This window comes from Narcine bancroftii, chromosome 5 (assembly GCF_036971445.1).
Source record: "Narcine bancroftii isolate sNarBan1 chromosome 5, sNarBan1.hap1, whole genome shotgun sequence".
In the NCBI taxonomy this organism is placed as follows: domain Eukaryota; kingdom Metazoa; phylum Chordata; class Chondrichthyes; order Torpediniformes; family Narcinidae; genus Narcine; species Narcine bancroftii.
In genome coordinates this window covers 168,854,605-168,879,464 of record NC_091473.1, presented here as the reverse complement: position 1 = coordinate 168,879,464, position 24,860 = coordinate 168,854,605, and the positions used below count along the sequence as shown (strand labels likewise).

The following is a 24,860-nucleotide window of genomic DNA, read 5'->3' as shown; positions in this document are numbered from 1 at the left end:
CTGTTTCTTTCTAACAATATACTACAAATGTTTGAATATTTTATATTTGCAGATAATAAATTGTTACCTCATAGATAACAATGGATTTATTTTGGTATCTGAAAATTACGATGAGGTAAGTTTTCACAATGGAATACCGCCAATGCAAAATATAACTTTGAAAATAATGAACTTCATAACCAATTCACCATCTTTGTTCCTCAGCATTTAAAGTTAACATTTTATTAATTCCGAGCTGTGTCAGGCAATTGAGTGACTGGATGACTGTCAGATTCTCCAACGATTATTACTTTGAAGGGGGACGGTTTTAAAACTCAGAGCTGCTTTTTAGCCAGCTGGTCAGATAGCTTTGGGCAACTCAAAATTGTGCAGCATAAGGTGTAAAATTCTGGCAGGGTTTGAATGATAATCATGAAATCGAAATTTGCATCAACTAACCTTAGTCAGGCAGGAATCTTTGCCACCTAAAATAAAAAGCAAATAAATCAAACGTGTGCTGAGTGAATTAAGCTATCTTTAATGCCTGTCTCCTGTCAAGGAGATTGGATTAATTTCTCCACCGTTGTTTTTAACTTGTATGTGATAGCACAAAACTCTTATTATGCATGTGGGTCATTGAAGATGATCTGTTCATAAATATATCTCAGCAAGTAAATCACTTGAATAAAACCTAGAAGTTCATTGCTGGTTTGGTAGGACCACAGTAGTGTTAACCTCCTATTAATTCTGTGGATAAATTTGGGAAACTGACTGCAATTTGCTGATGCAATTGTCAATATTTGGTTCTCCCAACTGGAAATAAATTTCTCAGTAATCCTACATTAATTATCAAAGGCATTCTTAAAGATAATTCTGTTCATGATATTGCAGATGTTGTGGCAATTCAAACCAACTAACTTTTCATTGAAAGTCAAGTTACAAAATCATGGCCAAAAATGGCAAAATATTTATCTGCATTTGACAGCAATTGATGACTCAGAATAAATTCACAATATGTTCCCATTTGCAAATCAAACAAATGTTGCCTATTTTCTTTTTGTGGTTTAAATTGTGGTATTAATGTGAATTTTTATGTAATCATAATCTAATGTTGAACTTTCTGCGTACAGATGTCTTTGTGAGTGAAGTAACAGGCTCTGACAGTTATTCAGATGTTTCTAATACAATATTAATAAGCAGTGTATACAGTTCACATTCCTAATGAAAATATTTCCAAATGTCTTGTCATTTCATATCTAGATTGTTAATGACATTGGTTCAGTGAACAATTATGTGGTACTGCCTTAACTTTGCATTACCACTCTCTAATTAATTTTTATCTACACTAATGAGGTGATCAATATGATCCTGATTGAGTGATGAAAGGCTTGTGATTTCAATCATATCATATGCCATATTCTCCATTTATTTGTACTTTTTGGCATACAGGTGGATTAAAAATCTTTTAAAACTGGCTAGGTACTTAAAAAGTATTTTCAGCTACTTACTGAGCTCATTTTTGAATCTATTGAATGGATCCACTACTGTTCTCATTCTATCCTCCAACAATTGGTTCTTCCCAAACCAACCCTTCTCCTTTTCAGATGACTATAGGGTGGCCTGACATCATTTGCTGGTTTTTTGGTCTCAGAGTCTCGACACTGTCTAGTGGGCAATTGCACGGGAGGCTAGTTCATGAGCATTTGGAGAAACATCCATAGTCTTATTATGGGTAGTCAGCATGGTTTTATGAGGGTCAGGTAATGCCTCACAAGCCTAATTGAGCTTTTTCAAAGAGGTGACAAAAGAAATTGATGAAGATAAGGCAGTGGATGTGTATATGGATTTTATTAAGGCATTTGACAAGGTTCTCCATGGTAGGCTCCTCCAGAAAGTCATGAGGCATGGTTTCCATGTAAACTTGGTGTCACAGATTCAGAACTAGTTTGCCCACAGAAGGCAGAGAGTGATAGTAGATGGAATGTACACTGCCTGGAGATCAATGAGAAATGGCATTCTGCAGGGATCTGTTCTGCGACACCCCCATTCCCTCATCCCCCTACTCCACCCCCCCCCCCCCCGTTCTTTGTGATCTTTGTAAATCACTTGGATGAAGAAGAGGAGGGTGGGTCAGTAAGTTTGCAGATGATATGAAGGTTGGAGGTGTTGTGGATAATATAGAACTTTATCATAGGTTACAACAGGATAGAGACAGGATGTAGGTTTGGGCAAAGAAGTGGCAGATGGAGTTCAATCTGGATAAGTGTGAATTGGTGCACTGGAGAATTGAACTTGAAGACGGACTACATAATTAATGGATTCTTAGCAGTGTGGAGGAACAGAAGGATCTTAGGGGTCCAAATCCATATATCCCTCAAGAGTAGTTAAAAAGGCATATGATGTCTTGGCCATTATTAGTCAGGGGATTGAGTTTAAAAGCCAAAAGATAAAAGTTGCAGCTCTTCAGAACTGTGGTTAGACCACACTTTGTCAGCAAATTTGTCAGACACACTTTCCATTACATAACACCATGTTTCTTGATTATCCTCTGATATTCTAAGTGGTCTGATATTGCCTCGTTAATGAGTTCCACCAATTTTTCAATAAATGTTTCTCAATATCTAGATAATTGGCCTATAGTTTCTCGCCTCAATTTTTTTTGAATGGTGGTATTACAGTTATACTTTCTACTCCTCTGAGACCTGGTCAGTTCTGGTCACCTCATTTTAGGAAGGATGTGGAAGCTTTGGAGAGAGTGAAGCTTTACCAGGGTTCTGCCTGTATTGGAGAATACTTATGAAGGAGGATTGAGCAAGCTAGGGTTTTTCTCTTTTGAGCAATGGTGGTTGACAGGAGACCTAATGGAGATGTACAAGAACATAAAAGGTGTAGATAGAGTGGACTGCAAGCATATCTGGTCTCGTGCAATGCCAGACTGAGACCACCTACAGGCAGAGTAAGACCTCACATTCTGTTTGTGTACCCTCAAACTTGATCGCATTAACATTGACCTCCAATTTCCATTAGACCCCCCCCCATCTTTCCCCTGTCTCCTTTCTTCTAGTCTGCTTGTCTGTCTCTCTTTTCCTTTTGTCTCCTTTCACAGAGCCAAAGTCAATTGTCACGTTTCCTCTCTCCAGTTAACTCCTTTTATTTGTTGGTCTGCACTTCTCCTCTTCCCCCCACCCTCTATTCTACCTTTTTGCCCCAGTCTTCTGTTTTTTTACTCATACCTTGAGGAAGGGCTCAGGCCCAAAACATCGGTAATATATCTTTGCTTCCTATGGATTCTGCGAGACCAGTTGAGTTCAACCAGCATCTCTGTATTTTTACTGCAATCTCAGTGCCTGCAGACTTTCGTGTTTCACTCAAAATTTATGCCAGATGTAAGGTTTTTTACAGAGTGATGGGTATCTGGAATAGATAGGAGGCTGATACAACACAAGCATTTCAAACACTCTTAGATAGGCATGTAGATGTTAGAAAAAGCGATTGTAAATGGCTGTGAGAGTGAGAAGGGTTAGATTGATGTAGTTTTGGTTTATACAGGTCAGCACAACATCATGGGTCAAAGAACTGGCCTGTTCTGTACTGTTCAATGTGGTGTGTTGATCCTCGCAGAGGTTTTGCATGATCTGCTGCTTGCAGCTAGGCAGTGGACAAAGGCAGCTGTACATAAAGCCTCCTAACCCCCTCAAGGAAGACGAGCCCATATCCATGTACTCTTTTAAGTGTCAAATTGCAGCTCACCTAGGTACTGAGTATCTGCAGGCTTTCGCTTTCAGCTCAGTGATCACAGACAACTGTGATCTTCAACATGAGACATTAATTCTGGTTTACTTACCAAAGATGTGGCTTGACCTGCTGAGGATTTCCAGCAATTTCTACTTTTATTTCAGAATCACCGGAAACTGATTATCAATCCAAAAATCAACCATTTCTCCTGACTCTCTGTTTTCTTTTGGTAGCCATTATGCTATGCATGCCCATATATTACTTACAATTTTTTTTACTTACAAATACCTACTGTATTTTTGCATATTCTACTGTTTTTCCTTTATCTATACCATTTGATTTGATCTCAAAGAACTTCAGGAAATTTGTCAGACACAATTTCTCTTTCATAAAACCATGCTGCTTGATTAATTTCTAATATTCTAAATTTAATTTAATTGAGACATACAGCGCGGTATCAAGCCCTTTCAGCCCATGAGCCTGTGCCGCCAAATTACACCCAATTGACCTACAACCAGATACGTTTCAAATAGTGGGAGGAAACCGGAAGCCCCCAGGGAAACCCACACAGACACAGGGAGAATGTACAGACTCCTTACAGACAATGTGGGATTTTAACCCTGGTCATGATAGCTGGTGCTGTAACAGTGTTGCCAAATGTTAAAACCTATATGTTCTGATGTTGCCTCTTTGATAATTAATTAATTCCACCAATTTTTCAATTAATTTTTCTCATAATTTAGCTAATTAGCCTTTAGTTTCCTGCTTTTGCAATATACTTTTTTTTAATATAGGTATTACATTTACACTTTTTCTAGTCCTCTGAGACCTGACCAGAATCTGAGAAATGTTTTTATACCCAAAAGATTCACTATCTCTGCAGTCAGCTGAAGTCCCTGGGTTGCAGGCCACCAGGTCCAAGAAACTTGGTCCATCACTCCTTTAACTTTCCTGTATAGTTTTCCAGTGAGGGGTGTTTTGTTTAAAGTTCTTCCTGGTAAGCCCTTGATTTTCTGTTGTTCTTGGGATGTTTTTGGTGTCTTGAAGATCAGTCCAATGTAAATAATTAGAATTTTTTAAAATTCTAACATTTTATTCAATATTTGTTTATTTTTTGTGAGCAACACCATGGAAGATCAAGTTGTATTTAAAATAATCTAAGTGAAAGTGTATGCAGTCCTGTGGTAAAATATAATGTGTATAGCAGCATGGCAAAGAATGGATTTAATTATGCACAGGATTCATTTCCCAGAAATAAATGCAGGCTCTTGAAATAACTGAAAGATGTTGTACTTTTTAATTCATTCCACCTGTTGGTTCCTTATAGAAACATTCCTCAAAACTGATATTTTAAAATAAACAGCTATATTAAACGCAGAATGATCAAAATATTTAATGTGGTTGAATGGCAAAATGTTTCTTCAATGCCCTCCTCCCAAACAACAGGCCAAAGTGGAATTGGAAACAGAAAGAGGACCATTAGTGATCTGAAGTTCAAACATCCCAGATGAATAAAAGAGACAAAATTAATATTTTATCATGTTTAAAGAGGATAAATTGATCTTCATGCAAATATTGCTGTCAAAGAGGAAAAGCATGTGTTTCGTATTTGCAACATGCGTTTGTGTATTGATTTGCAAATTCCATAGCCAGATTTTTCATTGAAATACTATTCCATAAGCAGATTTCATATTTAATGAAACTACTTAAAATAAAATTGTACCAGTCTTTAATTTCCCTTAATTTTTCAACATATCTCTCAATTAATTTCCATTATTATATGTATCAGTTTTCTTATAATAATCCAGAATATATTGTTCTGATTATAAGCTTGTCATTGCACTTTGAACACATCTATTCTGAATAACCCATTTTTACTGAACTGTACAGCTGAATTAAGTTTAATTGCTTGTTAAATGTTGGTAACCCTAGGATTACTACCAAGCAAACTGATCTACGTTTCATCTCACAAAGAATACAACTTCCACCTGATCATAATATCATTCCACTAAAGAGAATCGGAATTGTGAAAGGGAATAACTAAATTCCCTAAATTCACTTCAGCAATCTTCTACAGCCAGTAAAAAGTAATGGTTTGAAATCATTTAAATTTCTTAATAGCCGTAAAAGTGTTGTTCATCTCCCTTGCAGGGTATTAACTTTGAACTTATTTTAATTTTTTTTATGCGTTGTTTTGGGGGAATCAAAAGGAGCAGAAAGTTAATTGACAAGAGAAAATAACATTCCTTTAGATCTTTAGATTTACCAAGGAAAATGTCACACTGAACTTCAATTTAATTACACAAAGTATAAGCAGACAAACGTGCCAGCTGAGACAGGAAATGACATAGAGTTTGAACAAAGTGCTGGGTCTTGCTATAATAGTGGACGCTGGAGAGTCAGAGATGTTCATGTGATGAATATCAAATAAGTGGTTCCAGATGATTCACGTCACACGACACTGGACTACAAATCTATTTCAAAAGGTTTGCATCCTGAAAAGAAATTGGGGATTATGATAGATAACTTCAAGCTAAACACAAAGATTTTTTCTGATTTGCTGCATCACGTAGGAAGTTGGAAGAAGGTTAAATTAACTTGTATTGAAATGCTCACCATAATTGTAACAGCTGTTCCGACATTGAGAGCCATTTCTGCTGTATTCAATCTTCCTGAAGACAATAAATGCTATCGTTAAGTTCACTCACTATGCTATTGCCTGAAGAATATGTGCATCAATATGCATTCAATTTATATCAATGTAATCCACAGCATCGGCATATTTGAGCTGCTTTTGTAGCCTGTCTGCATCCATCCTGACTAAGCCTGCCCAGGCCCAACAACATTTTCATAGTATCTGCACTGACTGAATGTTCACGCATACTTGGACTGACCTAAACAGCTTGCTTTGTGGGCTATATACTAGTGGACAAGATACGACAGGAAATCACAAAAAAAGGGTATATCTAATAAAATGTATGTGATTTTCATGACCAGCAGCCCAAAATCCATAAAACACACCCAGAAGTGTTCAGGAAGGAAAATCTTCATTGTCCAGAGTTATCAGTGAGAGGGCAGGCACGAGAGAATAAATAGAGAGTTTTTAGGGGGTAGAGTGTAGAGGTCAGAATTGAGGAAGGTTGCAGAGATCAAGATTTAAAAAGCCAGGAATGGAGTTGAAGGATCCTGGTAACAAGTGTCAAGGGTCATTGGACAGGTAGAATGTGAGGTGAAACAAGGTATGATCAACCTTATTGAATTTGAAATGGGGTGAATTTTAGGGACAGTGGTTTACTGGAGTCTGCCCTGAAGAACGTGTCCTAGGATTGGTGTTGGAGCAAAGATAGAAATAAGTTGCATCTTCATGGTGGAGATCATAGTAAATTTCCCTCGCTAACCTATTGGCTTCTCTTAACATTTTACTTAAAAGACACTCAACTTTTTATAATCCAGTCAATGCCATCCTATCCTTTCATTGAGCTTTAGTCCTGATAAGTGTAAACTGCACTCTCTTGAAGGCCTATCTTTGAGATGTCATGGTCAGGACCATTCACCGAGCTTCAGGTGTAATCTAAACAAGACATTTCTGAAGCATTGCTTCTGACCCTGTATATTCCATTTTCTGTATAAAGCCAGCATTCAATTTGCTGGTATTGATTTTCCTTACCTTTCTCTAAGGATGATGGTAGTTGGGTGTGATGTATTAGAATGGATAGAAGAAATAGATAGAAGATTGGTTAACCAATAGAAAGCAGAGAGTTGGGATACAGGGATGTTTTTCTGATTGGCAATCAGTGGGGAGCCGGGTACCACAGGCGTCAGTGCTGGGGCCACAACTGCTCACAATATACGTTAATAATCTGGAAGAGGGGACAGAGTGTAATGTATCTATGTTTGCAGATGACACTAACTTGAGTGGGAAAGCAAATTATGCAGAGGATACAGAGAGGCTGTAGAGAAATATAGATCGGTTAAGTGAGTGAACAATGGTCTGGCTAATGGAGTACAATGTTGGTAAATGTGAGGTTATCAACTTTGGAAAGAAAAATGGAAGATCATATTATTATTTAAATGGCAGGCGATTGCAGCATGCTGCCATGCAGAAGGACTTGGGAGGGCTTGTGCATGAATTGCAAAAGTTAGGTTTGCAGCAAGTAAACAAATGGAATGTTGGCCTTCATTGTTAAAGGCAATGAATTTTGGAGCCGAGAGGTTGTGCTGCAACTGTATAAGGTACTGGTGAAGCCGCATCCAGAGTGCTGCACACATTTCTTGTCTCCTTACTTGAAGACGTACTGGCTTTGGAAGCGGCACCGAGGTGGTTCAGCAGGTTGATTCCAGAGATGAGAGGATGAGCCGGAGGACAGATTGAGTCATCTGGGGCTGTACTCACTGGAATTTAGAAGGATGAGATGGCATCTAATGAAAACATATAAAATTATGAAAGGCATAGATAAGATAGAGGTAGGTAAGTTGTTTCCATTGGTGGGGGTGACTAGATCTAGGGGACATAGCCTCATGATTCAAGGTTGTAGATTTAGGACAGAGATGAGGAGGAACTGCTTTTCCAAGAGGGTGGGGAATCTATGAAATTAATTGCCCATTGGAGTAGTGGAGGCTACCTCAGTAAATATATTTCAGACAAGGTTGGATAGAGTTTAACATAGTAGGGGAATTAAGAGATATGGGAAAAAGGCAAGTAGGTTGAGACTAGATTATCATCAGATCAGCCATGATCTCATTGAATGGTGGAGTAGGCTCGATGGGCCGGATGGTCGATTCCTGGTCCTATTTCTTATGTTCTTGTGTATCTGTGCAGACACATTAATAATCTATGTATATGGACTTGTCCATTTTGATTAACACTGTATCATTTGTTGTATTTAGATTTTAAAAAATTGTTGGTATATATTTGCTGACATTAAATTCCATTTGCCTGAACTTTCCAAACGTTTCATCCATTGATATTTGTCTGTAATATTTTGCATGCATTCAAAGTGCTGGTGAGGCTGTCAATTTGTTCATCAGAAAGCTTGGGTATGTGGCACCCCCATGCAGATTCTGGTAGGACATCACCCAGTCACACTCTGCTCATCAGAAAACTGTTCCATAATTGCTGTTTCTGTCCCCAGTTTCCAAATCAGATTGGCAATATTAATTCAATCTCATGAGCTTTAGCCAATCAATATAAATACCATTAATTAACATTGCTTATCAATTCCTTTAGTCACTGTTTCAAAACTTTGCACAGGGTTCATCAGACATGTTGGTCCTTCAACAATGCAGGCTGGGGTTTTTTTTCTGATCAGTGACACATTTTCATTGTCGTTATTCTTAATTATGGACTCTACTAATTGTCAATTCCCTGTCTCATATTCAAGGACTGGTTATTTTTTTAAATCCTAAGGAATGATTTTTGAACCAAGAAAACTTGAAAGGTTATCGTTAGGACAATTTTGGTGTTCTCACTCAGTTGCTTTAAAACCCTAATACTGAGGACTTACCACTTTTGGTGAGATTCTTTTGGTTCACTCTTAATTTTCTGGAACTGTCCCCAATTCTCTTCTGTGAAGATCAGAGCAAAGTAATCATTGAACTCCTCTGCCTTTTCATCATATTCATTTGCAATACACTTATTGCCACATGGCAAGGGGACAACTTTATTCCTGATCACCTTATTCTCTACATAATGGCAATATTTCTATGTGGATTTTGCCATTCTTTGCATGCTTCTTTTCACATTCACTTCTTGTCACTTTGCTTTGTTACTTCTGCCAATCTTTCCAATTCTTTCACTTGCCATGATGTATGCTAGTCATCGATTTCATTGCCTCTGGGTTTTCTGCCATACAGCCTGCCAGCTTATGGAGTGTGAGTAGCCAAATGGGAAAAGAGTAAGATAGGTGGATCTTTGGACAGCTTGTAGCCAGGGAGGTCTCACAACGGGGTGAAACCCATAGCTCTCTGCTCCTGGAGCTCATCAGACAGATGCAGTGCTACAGAGGTTTTAGCATAACATGCACAATATTTTTGTGCACACCATTCTTGCAGTGTTCTTTCCTACTGTTATCAGACTTCTGAACAAACCTCACAGTAGTAGAAAGATGTTACCCTTGCCCTGTTCCAACAAATCTCTCTCTAATTTTGCACTCTGTACTGGGTTGACTAGCTGACTGCTTATGTAACAAACTTTCTTTCTGTACCTCATAACAATAAACTTAAACTTGGACTAATGAACAGTTCATAGCTGGTAAGTTACCCAGCTTTACACAATTAAATTTTATCTGAATTGCCAACTGTAAAATCGGATATACAAATATTTGGACAGCCAAGGGCTGATTAAAGATAGTCAACACAGCATTGTGTGTGGTAGATTGTGTTTGAAGAATCTTATAGAGTGTTTCAAGGAGGTTACCAAGAAAATAGATGAAAGAAAGGCTGTGGATGTTGTCTTCATGGAATTTAGTAAAGCCTTTGACAAGGTCCAACATTGGAAGTTGGTTCAGACAGTAGATATCCATGGAGAGATTGTAAACTCGATTCAAAATTGTATGAATGGGAGAAGACAGAGAGTGATAGTGGATGGTTGCTTCTCAGTCTGGAGACCTGTGATTAGTGGTGAGCCTCATGGATCGCTGCTGAAACCATTGTTTTTTGTTGTCTATATCAATGATCTGGAAGATAATGTGGGTAATTGGATCAGCAAGTTTGCTGATGACACTAAGATTGGAGGCCTTGTGGACAGCGAGGAAGGTTTCAAAGCTTGCAGCGGGATCTGGACCAACTGGAAAAATGGGCCAGAAAATGGCAAATGGAATTTAATGCAGACAAGTGTGAGGTGTTGCATTTTTGTAGGACAAATCAAGGTAGGACATATACAGTAAATGGTAGGGCAATGAAGAGTGGGGAACAAAGGGATCTGAGAACAGATATATAATTCCTTGAAAATGGTGTCCCAGGTTGACAGGGTTATAAAGAAAGCTTTTGGCATCTTGGTTTTCATAAATCAAAGTATTGAGTACAGGAGTTGGGATGTTATGGTGAGGTTGTATAAGCCATTGGTGAGGTCAAATTTGGAGCATTGTGTGCAATTTTGGTCACCAAACTACAGGAAGGATATCAATAAGATTGAAAGAGTGCAGAGAGGATTTACTAGGATTTTGTTGCAGGATCTTCAGGAGTTAGGTTACAGGGAAAGATTAAACAGGTTAGGACTTTATTCCTTGGAGCATAAAAGAATGAGGGAAAATTTGATAGAGGTTTACAAAATGACGTGGAGTATAGATAGAGTAAATGTGAGTAGGCTCTTTCCACTTAGATTAGGAGAGATAGATGTGAGAGGACATAGCTTTTGGGTGAAAGGGGAAAGGTTTAGGGGGAACTTCTTTGCTCAGAGAGTGGTGGAATAAGCTGCCATCTGATGTCATAAATGCGGGCTCACTCTTAAGTCAAGAATAACTTGGATAGATGCATGGATGGGAGAGGTCTAAAGGGTAATGGAATGGGTCAATGGGACTAGTGGAATGATATTTCGGCACAGACTAGAAGGGTTGAATGGCCTGTTTTCTGTACTGTAGTGTTCTTTCTATGGCAGAACATTTACAGCTACTTGTTCCTTATCCTCCACATGTACAGCCCGTATATGCACAGAGGGCATTGAACAGGTGCAGTGACACCGAGCAACATAATATCACACATTTTGAGTTAAATTCCTGTGCTCATTCAAGGCCTGTAAGCAGCATATTATAAAGTTACTATATTTTTGGCTGATCAGATGTTCAATACCAGCTGTGTGAATCATACATTTTGCATAATATTAACAAATAATTGTTTCCCACCTATCAACTTAAAAGCTGTTATACATATATCCTCACTTTTTGTTACAAAATTTGTATTTTCCCTTTTAAAAAAGTTGTGTTGACTCTCTAATCTGGTCTTTCATGTCGTGCATTATTGGTATAACCCATCTTGACTGCTGAGTCCTTTTTTTCAAACTTTATTTAAAGATAGAGAAAGCATAACAGTAAACATCAAAAATTGATTTTACAAAGAGATATATATATATATATAAAACAAGGAAAAAAACAAAAAAAATAAAATAAAATTTAAAAACCCAAACCCACCCTCCCACCCCCCTTCAGCCAGCTCCCTTAAGGGGAGCCAAAAATATAAATTATATATTAAAAAAATTATAAATGTTAAGATCAATTCAAAGTATATCTAAATGCATATATTCCAAATACGGAGACCATTTGCTAACAAAAAAGGAATAATTATCATGTAATTTATAAGTAATTTTTTCCATAACAATACAAATTTTCAATTCATTGTGCCAACATAGAATATTAATCTCTGTATTATCTTTCCAAGTCTTTGGCTTGGCTTCGCGGACGAAGATTTATGGAGGGGGTAAAAGTCCACTTCAGCTGCAGGCTCGTTTGTGGCTGACAAGTCCGATGGGGGACAGGCAGACACGGTTGCAGCGGCTGCAGGGGAAAATTGGTTGGTTGGGGTTGGGTGTTGGGTTTTTCCTCCTTTGCCTTTTGTCAGTGAGGTGGGCTCTGCGGTCTTCTTCAAAGGAGGTTGCTGCCCGCCAAACTGTGAGGCACCAAGATGCACGGTTTGAGGTGTTATCAGCCCACTGGCGGTGGTCAATGTGGCAGGCACCAAGAGATTTATTTAGGCAGTCCTTGTACCTTTTCTTTGGTGCACCTCTGTCACGGTGGCCAGTGGAGAGCTCGCCATATAACACGATCTTGGGAAGGCGATGGTCCTCCATTCTGGAGACATGACCCACCCAGCGCAGCTGGATCTTCAGCAGCGTGGACTCGATGCTGTCGACCTCTGCCATCTCGAGTACTTCGACGTTAGGGATGAAAGCGCTCCAATGGATGTTGAGGATGGAGCGGAGACAACGCTGGTGGAAGCGTTCTAGGAGCCGTAGGTGATGCCGGTAGAGGACCCACGATTCGAAGCCGAACAGGAGTGTGGGTATGACAACGGCTCTGTATACGCTTATCTTTGTGAGGTTTTTCAGTTGGTTGTTTTTCCAGACTCTTTTGTGTAGTCTTCCAAAGGCGCTATTTGCCTTGGCGAGTCTGTTGTCTATCTCGTTGTTGATCCTTGCATCTGATGAAATGGTGCAGCCGAGATAGGTAAACTGGTTGACCGTTTTGAGTTTTGTGTGCCCGATGGAGATGTGGGGGGGCTGGTAGTCATGGTGGGGAGCTGGCTGATGGAGGACCTCAGTTTTCTTCAGGCTGACTTCCAGGCCAAACACTTTGGCAGTTTCCGCAAAACAGGATGGAATCCTGGAAGGCTGGCGGCAAAACTCTGCATGCCAAACTGCATGAGTTTTTCAAGCTTTGTTGGGACCAAGGAAAACTGCCTCAGGACCTTCGTGATGCCACCATCATCACCCTGTTCAAAAACAAAGGCGAGAAATCAGACTGCTCAAACTACAGGGGAATCACGCTGCTCTCCATTGCAGGCAAAATCTTCGCTAGGATTCTACTAAATAGAATAATACCTAGTGTCGCCGAGAATATTCTCCCAGAATCACAGTGCGGCTTTCGCGCAAACAGAGGAACTACTGACATGGTCTTTGCCCTCAGACAGCTCCAAGAAAAGTGCAGAGAACAAAACAAAGGACTCTACATCACCTTTGTTGACCTCACCAAAGCCTTCGACACCGTGAGCAGGAAAGGGCTTTGGCAAATACTAGAGCGCATCGGATGTCCCCCAAAGTTCCTCAACATGATTATCCAACTGCACGAAAACCAACAAGGTCGGGTCAGATACAGCAATGAGCTCTCTGAACCCTTCTCCATTAACAATGGCGTGAAGCAAGGCTGTGTTCTCGCACCAACCCTCTTTTCAATCTTCTTCAGCATGATGCTGAACCAAGCCATGAAAGACCCCAACAAATCTTTCCAAGTACTAGCAACACATTTACGCGCTACTGATAACACCAAACGTACAAAAGCAATTTGAATTTTATCCAACCCAATCCCCTCAATGAAATCAAATTGCCCAACAAGAAAATCATTGGGTCTAATGGTAATGTATAGAATTTTTCAAAACTACTTTGCTTCCTTGCCAAAATGGTTGAATTTTAACACAAGTCAAACAGCATGTAAAAAAGTTCCAATACATGAATCACATCTAAAATATAAGTCTGAATTACTAAATCCATATTTTTTCAGTTTCTCCGGAGTCAAATATAATTGATGTAAAAAATTATAATTAACCATTCCATATCTTACATTAGTCAATTTGATTACATTGCCCTGACACATATATGCCCAATCATCTTCAGGAAAAATAAACACTAAATCACTCTCCCATTTAAGTTTAGATTTTTCCCAATCCGGTTTATCCATATTATTACAAATTATACATAACCGAAATATAACGCTTCTTTGGTACAGAGGAAATCAAAGACTCAAATCTCGACAAAGTAGGTAAATTCATCTCTCTACCATAATTATTCTTTACCAAAGCTCTAAGTTGGTAATACAAAAACAAAGAATTTACAGATATATCAAATCTCTCTCTCAATTGATTAAAAGAAAGAAATTGTCCTTCTTCAAAACAATCTTGTATAGTCTTTATACCCTTAAAATCCCAACTCTTTAAATAATTATTAAACATTACAAAAGAAATAAGCTGATTATTATACAATGGAGTTAAAATTTATCATTTATCTTTTGATCCCAAAACCCTATTTTTTAAAATCCAGATCTTTAACAAATGTTTCAATACCGGCAAATTATATTCCTGTAACAAATTCAAGTTTCAACAAAATATAAATTCATGTACCTCGACCACCTTATCCCAGCTAGGAGGTTGATCCCGATCCATCAACCTGCTAATAAACTTCAGATGGGCCGCTTCATAATAATTTTGAAAATGTGGTAACTGAAGTCCACTTGACGCATATTTCCATGTAAGTTTATACCATGCCACTCAAAGCTAATTTACCTTTCCATAAAAACTCCTCCACTACTTTATTTAAATCCTGAAAAAAACCTTTTGAAAGTAAACAAGGTATTGATTGAAATAAATATTGAATTTAGGGAAAAATATCTATTTTAATACAATTGACCTTACAAATCAAAGTTAATGGAAGACCTTTCCACTTAATCAAATCTGCTTTAATGCACTTTTAATATAGACACATAATTTAACAGATACAATGACATATAATTAATGTCTACAAACACACCTAAATATTTAATTTTATTTGTCCACCTTAATTTTGTAATAATTTTAAATTCTGAATAATCTCCTATTCCAACTGGTAAAATTTCACTTTTATCCCAATTAACTTTATATCCTGACAGTTCTCCAAATTTTGACAAACACTTTTGTAACTGCTTCAACGACCGTTGCAGTTCCGTCAAATATATTAATACATCATCTGCAAATATATTAATCTTATATTCTTCATTCATCACCTTCATCCCTCTAATTTTATCATTTTGCCTATTACTCTGAGCTGATGGTTCAATAGCCAATGCAAATAAGGCTGGTGAAAATGGACAGCCCTGCCGAGTTGAACGAGTCAACCTAAATAGTAAAGAAATCTGACTATTTGTCACCACCTTAGTAATCAGGTTTGTATATAAAGCTTTAACCCAACCAATAAAAAATGGCCAAATTTAAACTTTTCTAACACCTTAAATAAAAAACCCCACTCAACCCTATCGAAAGCCTAGTGCATTCACTAGGCTGCTTTCGGTATGCATTGACCAAAGTAATTAATCAAAGAATATTATCTGATGCATTTCTATTCTTAATAATATCTATTTGATCAGTATGTATCAACTTAGGTAAGTACATAGCAAGTCTATTAGCTAATACATTGGCTATAATTTTATAATCTACATTTAATAAAGAAATATGAAGACACTTTTAATGGATTTCTATCTTTTTTTGGAATAACAGTTATTAAAGCACTTGAACAAGATTCTGGCAGCTTCTGTTCTTCAATAACATGTTTTATTTAACACATCTCCAAATACATTAGATAAATCATCATTAAAAAATTTATAAAAATTCCACAGGAAATCCATCATCCCCTGGGAACTTTCCATTTGGCATTTCCTGTATAGCTTCCTTGATTTCAAAATCTGTAAATGGAGATTCCAATTCCTGAATATCTTTCTCATCTAATACCGGTAACCTTAATTTAGATAAATAAGATCCAATAGAACCATTATTGTGCTTCCCCTCAGAAGTATACAACTTTTGATAGAATGAATAAAATTGATCATCAATTTCCTGAGGGTTATAGGTAATTATTGAATTCTTTTTAATGGCATTAATAGTCTGAGATGCCTGTTCAGCTTTCAAGTGCCAAGCAAGTACCTTATGAACTCTTTCTCCCAACTCATAATAACATTGTTTAGTTTGATTAATTAAACACTCAAACTGATAAGTTTGTAAAGTATTATAGCGTAATTTCAATTTCATTAATGCAGCTTTTTTTTCTTCGGTCACATCCTTCTGAAAATCTTTCTCTCACTCAGCAATCTGAATTTCCAACATTAAACTTTCTGTCATATGTTGTTTCTTATCTTTCGTAGAATAATTAATAATCTGTCCCCTCAAATAAGCTTTTAACGCGTCCGATACTACAAAATGACTATACACAGAATTAATATTCTCAGTCAAAAATAAAGAGATATTCTCTTTAACAAAAGTAACAAACTCTGTTTTTTTTCATTAACATTGCATTAATCCTCCATCTATATGACAAACGTACCACTTCTGAACTTTTACAGGAAAAAAGTAATAATGAATGGTCTGATAGAACTCTACTTTTATATTCAGCTTGCAATGCTCTACCCTGTAGATGTGCTGATACCAAAAAAAATCAATCCTAGAAAACGAATCATGTCGTGATGAATAAAAAGAAAATTCTTTCTCTGTAGGATTAACCTTTCTCCAAATATCTACCAGATTTAAGTCTTTCATCAATGCATTGATTTGTATTGCTGTCTTTGATTTCCTTATACTCTTTGGGTTCCTGTCCAATAAAGGTTCCAAAACACAATTAAAATCTCCCCCAACTAAAATATTTTCATTAGCTTGAATTAACGATAAAAAAGCTTTTGAAATAAACTGCTCATCATCTATATTAGGCGCATAAAGATTAAGCAAAGTCCAAGATTCAGCAAAAATTTTACAATTCACCCATAAAACTCACTCTACTAAAGATTCCAATTCAATTTTTATTAATCAAAATCGCCACCCCTCTTGCCTTAGAATTAAAAGAAGAAAAAAACACATTTCTAACCCAATCTCTTTTCAATTTTAAATGTTCCTTTTCAGTCAAATGTGTTTCTTGTAAAAAGGCAATATCAATTTTCATTTTTTTATATAAGCCAATACCCGCTTTTGCTTAATTTGATTATTTAATCCCTAAACATTAAAAGTTGCAAAATTCAAAGTAGACATTTTTATTAACTACTAATATATTTACACTCTATAAAATAATGCTCCCCTTTATAATTCTTCAAAAACAAAAAAAAACCCACCCCTCAATAAACAAATTTTTTTTAAAAACCCAAAAAATATTTTTAAAAACCACCCGAAGGTAGTAACACCCTAAAAATCTGGGTGTGGTAAGCCCATTATTGGGAGATGACAGTCAAAGCTTTCAGTGTTATCCACCTCTCCAGCCAGATACATATTCATTATGTAATTTAGAACAATCAAATATAGTAAATATATTCAACCCAATGATTCCAAGCCCAATGATTGTTCCAGATCTTCAATGTCAAGAAGACTTGGTGTCAGCTCTTTTTTCTTCTCATTCTTTCCATTCTTACCATTCTTTCCATACCCATTCCCATTTCCATTTTCGTTTACCCTCCTCTTAGGAGATGATGGTGAAGGCCGCCCATTTCTTTGCAATTCTGGCAATGAATTAGCAAAAACCAAGGCATCGTGATCGTTTTCAAAAAATTGAGATTGAAAGTTTCCGTAAAAATCCTTCAAAATTGCAGATAACGAAAAGCAAACTTACAGCCCTTTCGCCATAAGATATCTTTAGCTGAATTAAATTCCCATAATCTTCTAATAACCTCTTGACTCAAATCAGCATAAAAAAACACTATTATTTTGAATCATCAATGGGGATTGACTCTGCCGCGCTTTCTTTACCACCATTCGTAAAATAATTTCTCTATCTTGATATTTCAAACAACGAATCAAGACCGCCCTCAGTGTTTGTCCTGGAAGTGGTTTATTCCTCAAGGCTCTATGGGCCCGATCCAGTTCCAAACCTTCAGGAAAAAGCTCTTTACCCAGTACCTCTGGGATCCAATGCTTAAAAATTTTTATTGGATCAGAACCTTTAAAGTCCTCTGGAACACCAACTATTTTCACATTATTTCTCCAGCTTTGATTTTCCAATGAATCAATCTTCTTCAATAAATCCGTTCTTTGAATTCCCCCAATCTACAAAAGAACCTTCCACTTTTTCCATTTTTTCTCTATTGCATTCCACCTGGTTTTGACATTCAGAAAAGGCTTTTTCAATTTTTTTTTATTATCTTGTACAATATCAACAGATTTAATACATCTGTTAATATCACTCTGAACTACAGTTGTTTCTTGTTTCTTAGTTGACATTTCATCACACAAAATATTCATTTTTGTTTTCACCTCCATAAATCCTTGGGTTATTTGAGTTGACATTTGTTTTGACATATTCTCCATTTGACAAGCAATCCCTTCCAAAACAGTGAACACTGAGTCCAATCCAGGATCCATAACCATCTTTTGAGGCGTACCTTCTCTAACTTCAGAGTCCTCCTCCTGGGCAAATTCCAATAAGGTAAGTTCCTCTTCTTCTTCAGTCACCATAGGTCCTTTGACTGTGCGGCTCCCCCACAGCTCAAACTTTCTCCAAAAGATCACGGACCCGGGATGCCCCACGCATGCCCGTCAGAACCGCTGGACGCCCAGCAATGTTGCAGGCTCATGGGCCCCTTTCTCGGTCGGGCCACACGCGTGCACGGCTTCACGTGCACGTGGGTCGGCTACAACCGAACTCACCAGAGTGCCGGCGCCATCTTGCGACTGCAGGATCGGCACCGAGGTCAAGCTTGAATGGGCAGGCGTCCTCTGAGGCTTGGAGGCTCCCAACAACGAATCCATGGATTCAGCTGTACAGGTAGGCCTCAGATCATCTACACTTTTATATGGTAGTTTCTTCTGAAGTTGAGTTTTAGATTTCTTCACATTGGTAGCCATAGTGAATCACTGTTATTCAAAAAACTGTAAATATTATTTTTTAACCACTTTTATACTTTTTAAGATCAGGTATTTAATAATCCAGCTGGGGAAAGGTGGAACACGCGTCTTTCTTCCCTCGCCCCCCCCCCCACCCAACCCATTGCTGAGTCCTCTGTGATTTCTGAATACTAATAAGCTCTCTAAAACCTATCTTTGTAAATGTCACAATAGAAAATGTCTGTCACTTTCAATTTTATACTTTGAAGTCCCTCTAAAATTGTTGTTTAATTTCTTTCTAGACTGGAACCTTTTTTGGTGAAGTAGAAGGTGCTGTTATGAATAAATTATTAATGATGGGCTCATTTAAAAGGTAAGAATAATGCATGGTGGAAATTAAATCAAATGGCTTTAAATTTGACTCAATATCTAAATGTTATATTAAAAATGACAATGATACTAAATATTTCTTTATTAGGGTAAAATATTCAAGAATAAAATTTAATGAGATGATTCGGATCATTTCTGTAATGGTTCCAGTGTATGGGAATTTAGTTTTCCACAGTAAATTCCTGATATGTCACATGCTGTCCGTTATGGAAAGGATCAGTGGATATGCACACGCTGCACTCAGAAGCTTGGTACTTGTTTTTCAGCAAGAAAATTGTTGGGAACAGCTGAATGCATACAAAAATAAGGTAAAATCTAGTGACCTACTGATGTGATCAATGGTGTGCTGGGCTTTTAACTGAGAAGAATAGCCATATGTTAAGGCCGCTAACTTTAACACTGCAGAGTCAGCAGAAGCTTTTTTATACTAATTTATTCAAGGATTACTGTGGGCTTCACAAGAAACTTGGGGCCTTCTAGTTTTAGCCTTCCCTCTCTCCTGCAGTGATTTTTGAGGTTCCTTGTGTTCCTAACAGTGCATGGGTGAGTTACAATGGGCATCCACCTTGCCATAATTCTAATCAGCTTCAGGTAAAGGATATTTCAGATCCTCAAAGAAGATCAGGGAGATGAAGTCAGAGCTAGATTCTTGGATGATTGATAATATGGAAATAGTATGGATTTATTTGCATATGTTACCTACCACTGCATTTTCAGTTTCTCCACATTGCTTTGTGTACCATGATCGGCTTCCAAAGGTTAGAGGGACAGAAATTTATGTAAATGTCTTCCACGCTGGGGGAAACAGAAGCACCTTTCTAAAGCTCTCCTAACTGGTTGGGGAAATTCAAATATGGTATTTCTGATTCAGCAGATGACAATTCAGGGCTTTGAAGAGGAAAATGAATTTTGGTGGAAGTCTACAAGCATATAGCCATATTTTTCTCCTCCATTGAATGTTAAAGAAATTGCAATCGCATTTCATAAGCATGAAATCTCACTGCTTTATTGCTTGAATTTTTCAATGCAAACAGTTATAGTCCACCAGACAAGAGACCATATTCAGAAATCACCCATGGAGCCCTAATGTTAACAATGAATTTGCTTTAAAAGGATTATCACTTCCTAAAGAATAAAAAAAAATATACCAACAGCATCATATTAAAAAGTGAGAAATGCCTCAAAGCTAATGCTGATTAAATTAGGAGTAGATTATTAAGCGATGTATTCCTGCTGGTCAAGGATAACCTACAAACTACTGCAGTTCATAGTTACTTGGATTGGATAAGAAAGCACCTGTTCAACACAAGTCGAGTTATCAAGCTCTTTTCCATCAACATCTGCTACATGGAAATTAGTGTATATTTGTAACCTCTGGTTTTCCTTAACCCATTAGATGGTGGGAATGTGCAGCAATACATTGTGAAAGAACACTTTGGATTGTGATAATGTTTTGCATTTGTTGCTATGCCTTAATCTATTGTATCTTGTGTCTTTTCTTCAGTTCCATTATTTTATGTTACGATAGTCCGTTGTTGAAGTATTGTTTCTCATTTTGATTTTTAATATCTGCTTGTGTTTCTTTTTCCATTAAGTAGTTTTCTGCTTTTCTTTTTTAGAGTAACACTTTATGACTTCCAAGCCATGTGTAGAACAACCGTAGACAATAGCGACAGTGCACATGGCTTACTGGATGTAAGTAGAGTGAGCGTGACAGTAATACTCCATATACGGAGATTGATGAGCAAGAACATCACATTAGGGGTTTTATGTGTGCCAATTTAAAACAGAATTGATTAGGTTCCCAATATTAAACCTTCAAACTTAGTGTTAGCAACCTTAAAATAAAATAAATCTACTTATTTTATACAGCTGGTGAATATTGTCAGTGTGAAAAGGGAGTCTCACTGCTTTGAGTTAGTATAATGATCCTGTTACGACTTGCACCGACTACGTATGCATTTATTGCTTTTGGATGTGTATATTTTTCCATCTATTTTAAATATTCAGGAAAAATAAAAAAAATGCAAAGACATTTCCTGGCAGCACTTTATTGCAAATACTTTTTTTTTAATTAACTTGTTTTAGAATAATTTTGGTGTATTAATTAAATATAAACCTTGCATTAAATATCCATAGCATAACATGAAAATTTATATTCAATTTTAAAAACAATCAAAAGGCAAAAATAAACGCTAATGTCAGTTAATCATCGGCCATTAATATAACACTCTGGATTGTGCTGCCTGCAGTCACCAGTGAGATACTTTGTTCTCCTGAACTTATGCTTATTGTTGCTGAAGGATGTACCAGCTGAGGAAGGTTTAGATCTAGACCCAATTGGAAGGTTAAGCATGAAGCAATTGTGTCTCGTGGGTAGATCACAAAAATCCCCAACCATACAACTGTTGAGAAAACCACGAATAGCATAACATTTGCCCATGATCAACGTTTTTTAATGCTTCTGAATATTTTCAGGTGACAAAGGAGGCAATTCAGCCTACTTAGTCTAATATCAACTCACATAGCCAACCCATTATTCCATTTTTTTTTCCTGTAACATCTCCTTCCTCTCATATGTGACAATCACTCACCTGGGAGCAATTTTACAGTGACCCCTTAATCTACCACCCCTACCTATTTTGGAGGAAATCCACACACTCTTTGGGAGAGCCTGCAAACCCCACACAAACTATAGCAGAAGTCAGCAACTTTGCTGAGAATCCCACTTTGACATCCGTAACTCAGAATGTTTCAAAAGCCATTAAAAGCTATGTTAATTATTTAAGAACATTAAAAGATATTTTTAAAAATAAATTCACCTGAAAACACTTACAGTAAGTAAACAGAAATAATTAAACTTTTCAATCTGTCCTTACTCTTACTCTTCTGTCTGGCAACTATAAAATCACCACTGAGATCAACAAGCTGATTTATCCTCCACCAAGTCTAAACGCAAGCAGATTCCCCACTGCAAATGCTAGTAATCTGCCATTGGATACTGAAAAATTGCCTGAAAAATTCAAAAAAATTACCCCTTCAGTTATTTTTTAAAAATCCACTTTTCATCTTAGATAAGATACCCAGTTGTCCTTAACCCATTCAGGCCTGTGTGCGACTGCAGTCCCAAACCAGGGTGGGTAATGCCTAACACACTTCTGAAGTGGGCTCGAACCCATTCAGTTGTATTCAACTGCCGCAGAGAATAATGACATCCTTGTGACACATTTAAAAAAAAATGGATGTATTGAAAGGAAAATTCCTTTTGAGCAGCAGGATCAAAGAACTTGCTCTCTGTTGTCTTTTTTGGTATAATTCATTTTAATGCTTCACCTTTTATATCTAAGATCAAGCACGAGCCACATCTTGGTATGAACTAATTACATCATTGTCTGACTTGTTGGTGCTAATGGAGAACAGAGTATTCACAGCTGTTTGAACTAATTCCGTTACTTCTCTCCAGCCTTATTATGTCTTCTTTGCTGCAGTAAAGTGGATTATGACAGAACTAATCTTGTAAGTAAATTCTCTGCTGAATCCTAAATTGTGATTGATACCTCATATTAATTTTAATAGTTATAAATTCAAATAGGAAACCATATGTCAATTGACTGTTTTGTTCTCTTTTCTGAGAAAAATCTGATATTGTGGACCATATTTGTAAATGACCTTGTTTAAATATCTGCAATTCACTCAATTTGAACGGATCTCTATCTTACAAACCCTACCTCATCACGGCGCCTTGCCCTCTTCTCCGTAACACTATCCATAGGAAACCATATGTCAATTGACTGTTTTGTTCTCTTTTCTGAGAAAAATCTGATATTGTGGACCATATTTGTAAATGACCTTGTTTAAATATCTGCAATTCACTCAATTTGAACGGATCTCTATCTTACAAACCCTACCTCATCACGGCGCCTTGCCCTCTTCTCCGTAACACTATCCATAGGAAACCATATGTCAATTGACTGTTTTGTTCTATTTTCTAAGAAAAATCTGATATTGTGGACCATATTTGTAAATGACCTTGTTTAAATATCTGCAATTCACTCAATTTGAACGGATCTCTATCTTACAAACCCTACCTCATCACGGCGCCTTGCCCTCTTCTCCGTAACACTATCCATAGGAAACCATATGTCAATTGACTGTTTTGTTCTATTTTCTAAGAAAAATCTGATATTGTGGACCATATTTGTAAATGACCTTGTTTAAATATCTGCAATTCACTCAATTTGAACGGATCTCTATCTTACAAACCCTACCTCATCACGGCGCCTTGCCCTCTTCTCCGTAACACTATCCATAGGAAACCATATGTCAATTGACTGTTTTGTTCTATTTTCTAAGAAAAATCTGATATTGTGGACCATATTTGTAAATGACCTTGTTTAAATATCTGCAATTCACTCAATTTGAACGGATCTCTATCTTACAAACCCTACCTCATCACGGCGCCTTGCCCTCTTCTCCGTAACACTATCCATAGGAAACCATATGTCAATTGACTGTTTTGTTCTCTTTTCTGAGAAAAATCTGATATTGTGGACCATATTTGTAAATGACCTTGTTTAAATATCTGCAATTCACTCAATTTGAACGGATCTCTATCTTACAAACCCTACCTCATCACGGCGCCTTGCCCTCTTCTCCGTAACACTATCCATAGGAAACCATATGTCAATTGACTGTTTTGTTCTATTTTCTAAGAAAAATCTGATATTGTGGACCATATTTGTAAATGACCTTGTTTAAATATCTGCAATTCACTCAATTTGAACGGATCTCTATCTTACAAACCCTACCTCATCACGGCGCCTTGCCCTCTTCTCCGTAACACTATCCATAGGAAACCATATGTCAATTGACTGTTTTGTTCTATTTTCTAAGAAAAATCTGATATTGTGGACCATATTTGTAAATGACCTTGTTTAAATATCTGCAATTCACTCAATTTGAACGGATCTCTATCTTACAAACCCTACCTCATCACGGCGCCTTGCCCTCTTCTCCGTAACACTATCCATAGGAAACCATATGTCAATTGACTGTTTTGTTCTCTTTTCTGAGAAAAATCTGATATTGTGGACCATATTTGTAAATGACCTTGTTTAAATATCTGCAATTCACTCAATTTGAACGGATCTCTATCTTACAAACCCTACCTCATCACGGCGCCTTGCCCTCTTCTCCGTAACACTATCCATAGGAAACCATATGTCAATTGACTGTTTTGTTCTATTTTCTAAGAAAAATCTGATATTGTGGACCATATTTGTAAATGACCTTGTTTAAATATCTGCAATTCACTCAATTTGAACGGATCTCTATCTTACAAACCCTACCTCATCACGGCGCCTTGCCCTCTTCTCCGTAACACTATCCATAGGAAACCATATGTCAATTGACTGTTTTGTTCTCTTTTCTGAGAAAAATCTGATATTGTGGACCATATTTGTAAATGACCTTGTTTAAATATCTGCAATTCACTCAATTTGAACGGATCT

General features: G+C 37.2%; 1 protein-coding gene across 20 annotated transcripts in view; it reads left to right on the top strand.

Annotated features, from left to right (window-relative positions):
- cacna2d3a (calcium channel, voltage-dependent, alpha 2/delta subunit 3a) overlaps positions 1–24,860 on the top strand; it is a 732,424-nt gene that overhangs the window by 589,118 nt on the left and 118,446 nt on the right. For 18 of the 20 annotated variants that reach the window (XR_011358017.1, XR_011358016.1, XR_011358018.1 and 15 more), the window contains 4 exons: positions 53–115; positions 19,263–19,333; positions 20,970–21,045; positions 22,814–22,866. Coding sequence is in view for 16 of the 20 variants with exons in the window: in XM_069939674.1 (XP_069795775.1) it covers positions 53–115; positions 19,263–19,333; positions 20,970–21,045; positions 22,814–22,866 (263 nt within the window). In the remaining 4 variants the exon portion in view is untranslated. Of the gene's footprint in view, positions 1–52; positions 116–5,646; positions 8,665–19,262; positions 19,334–19,438; positions 19,659–20,969; positions 21,046–22,813; positions 22,867–24,860 lie in introns of those variants that run through there. The other 2 variants (XR_011358019.1, XM_069939683.1) reach the window with 2 other exon arrangements.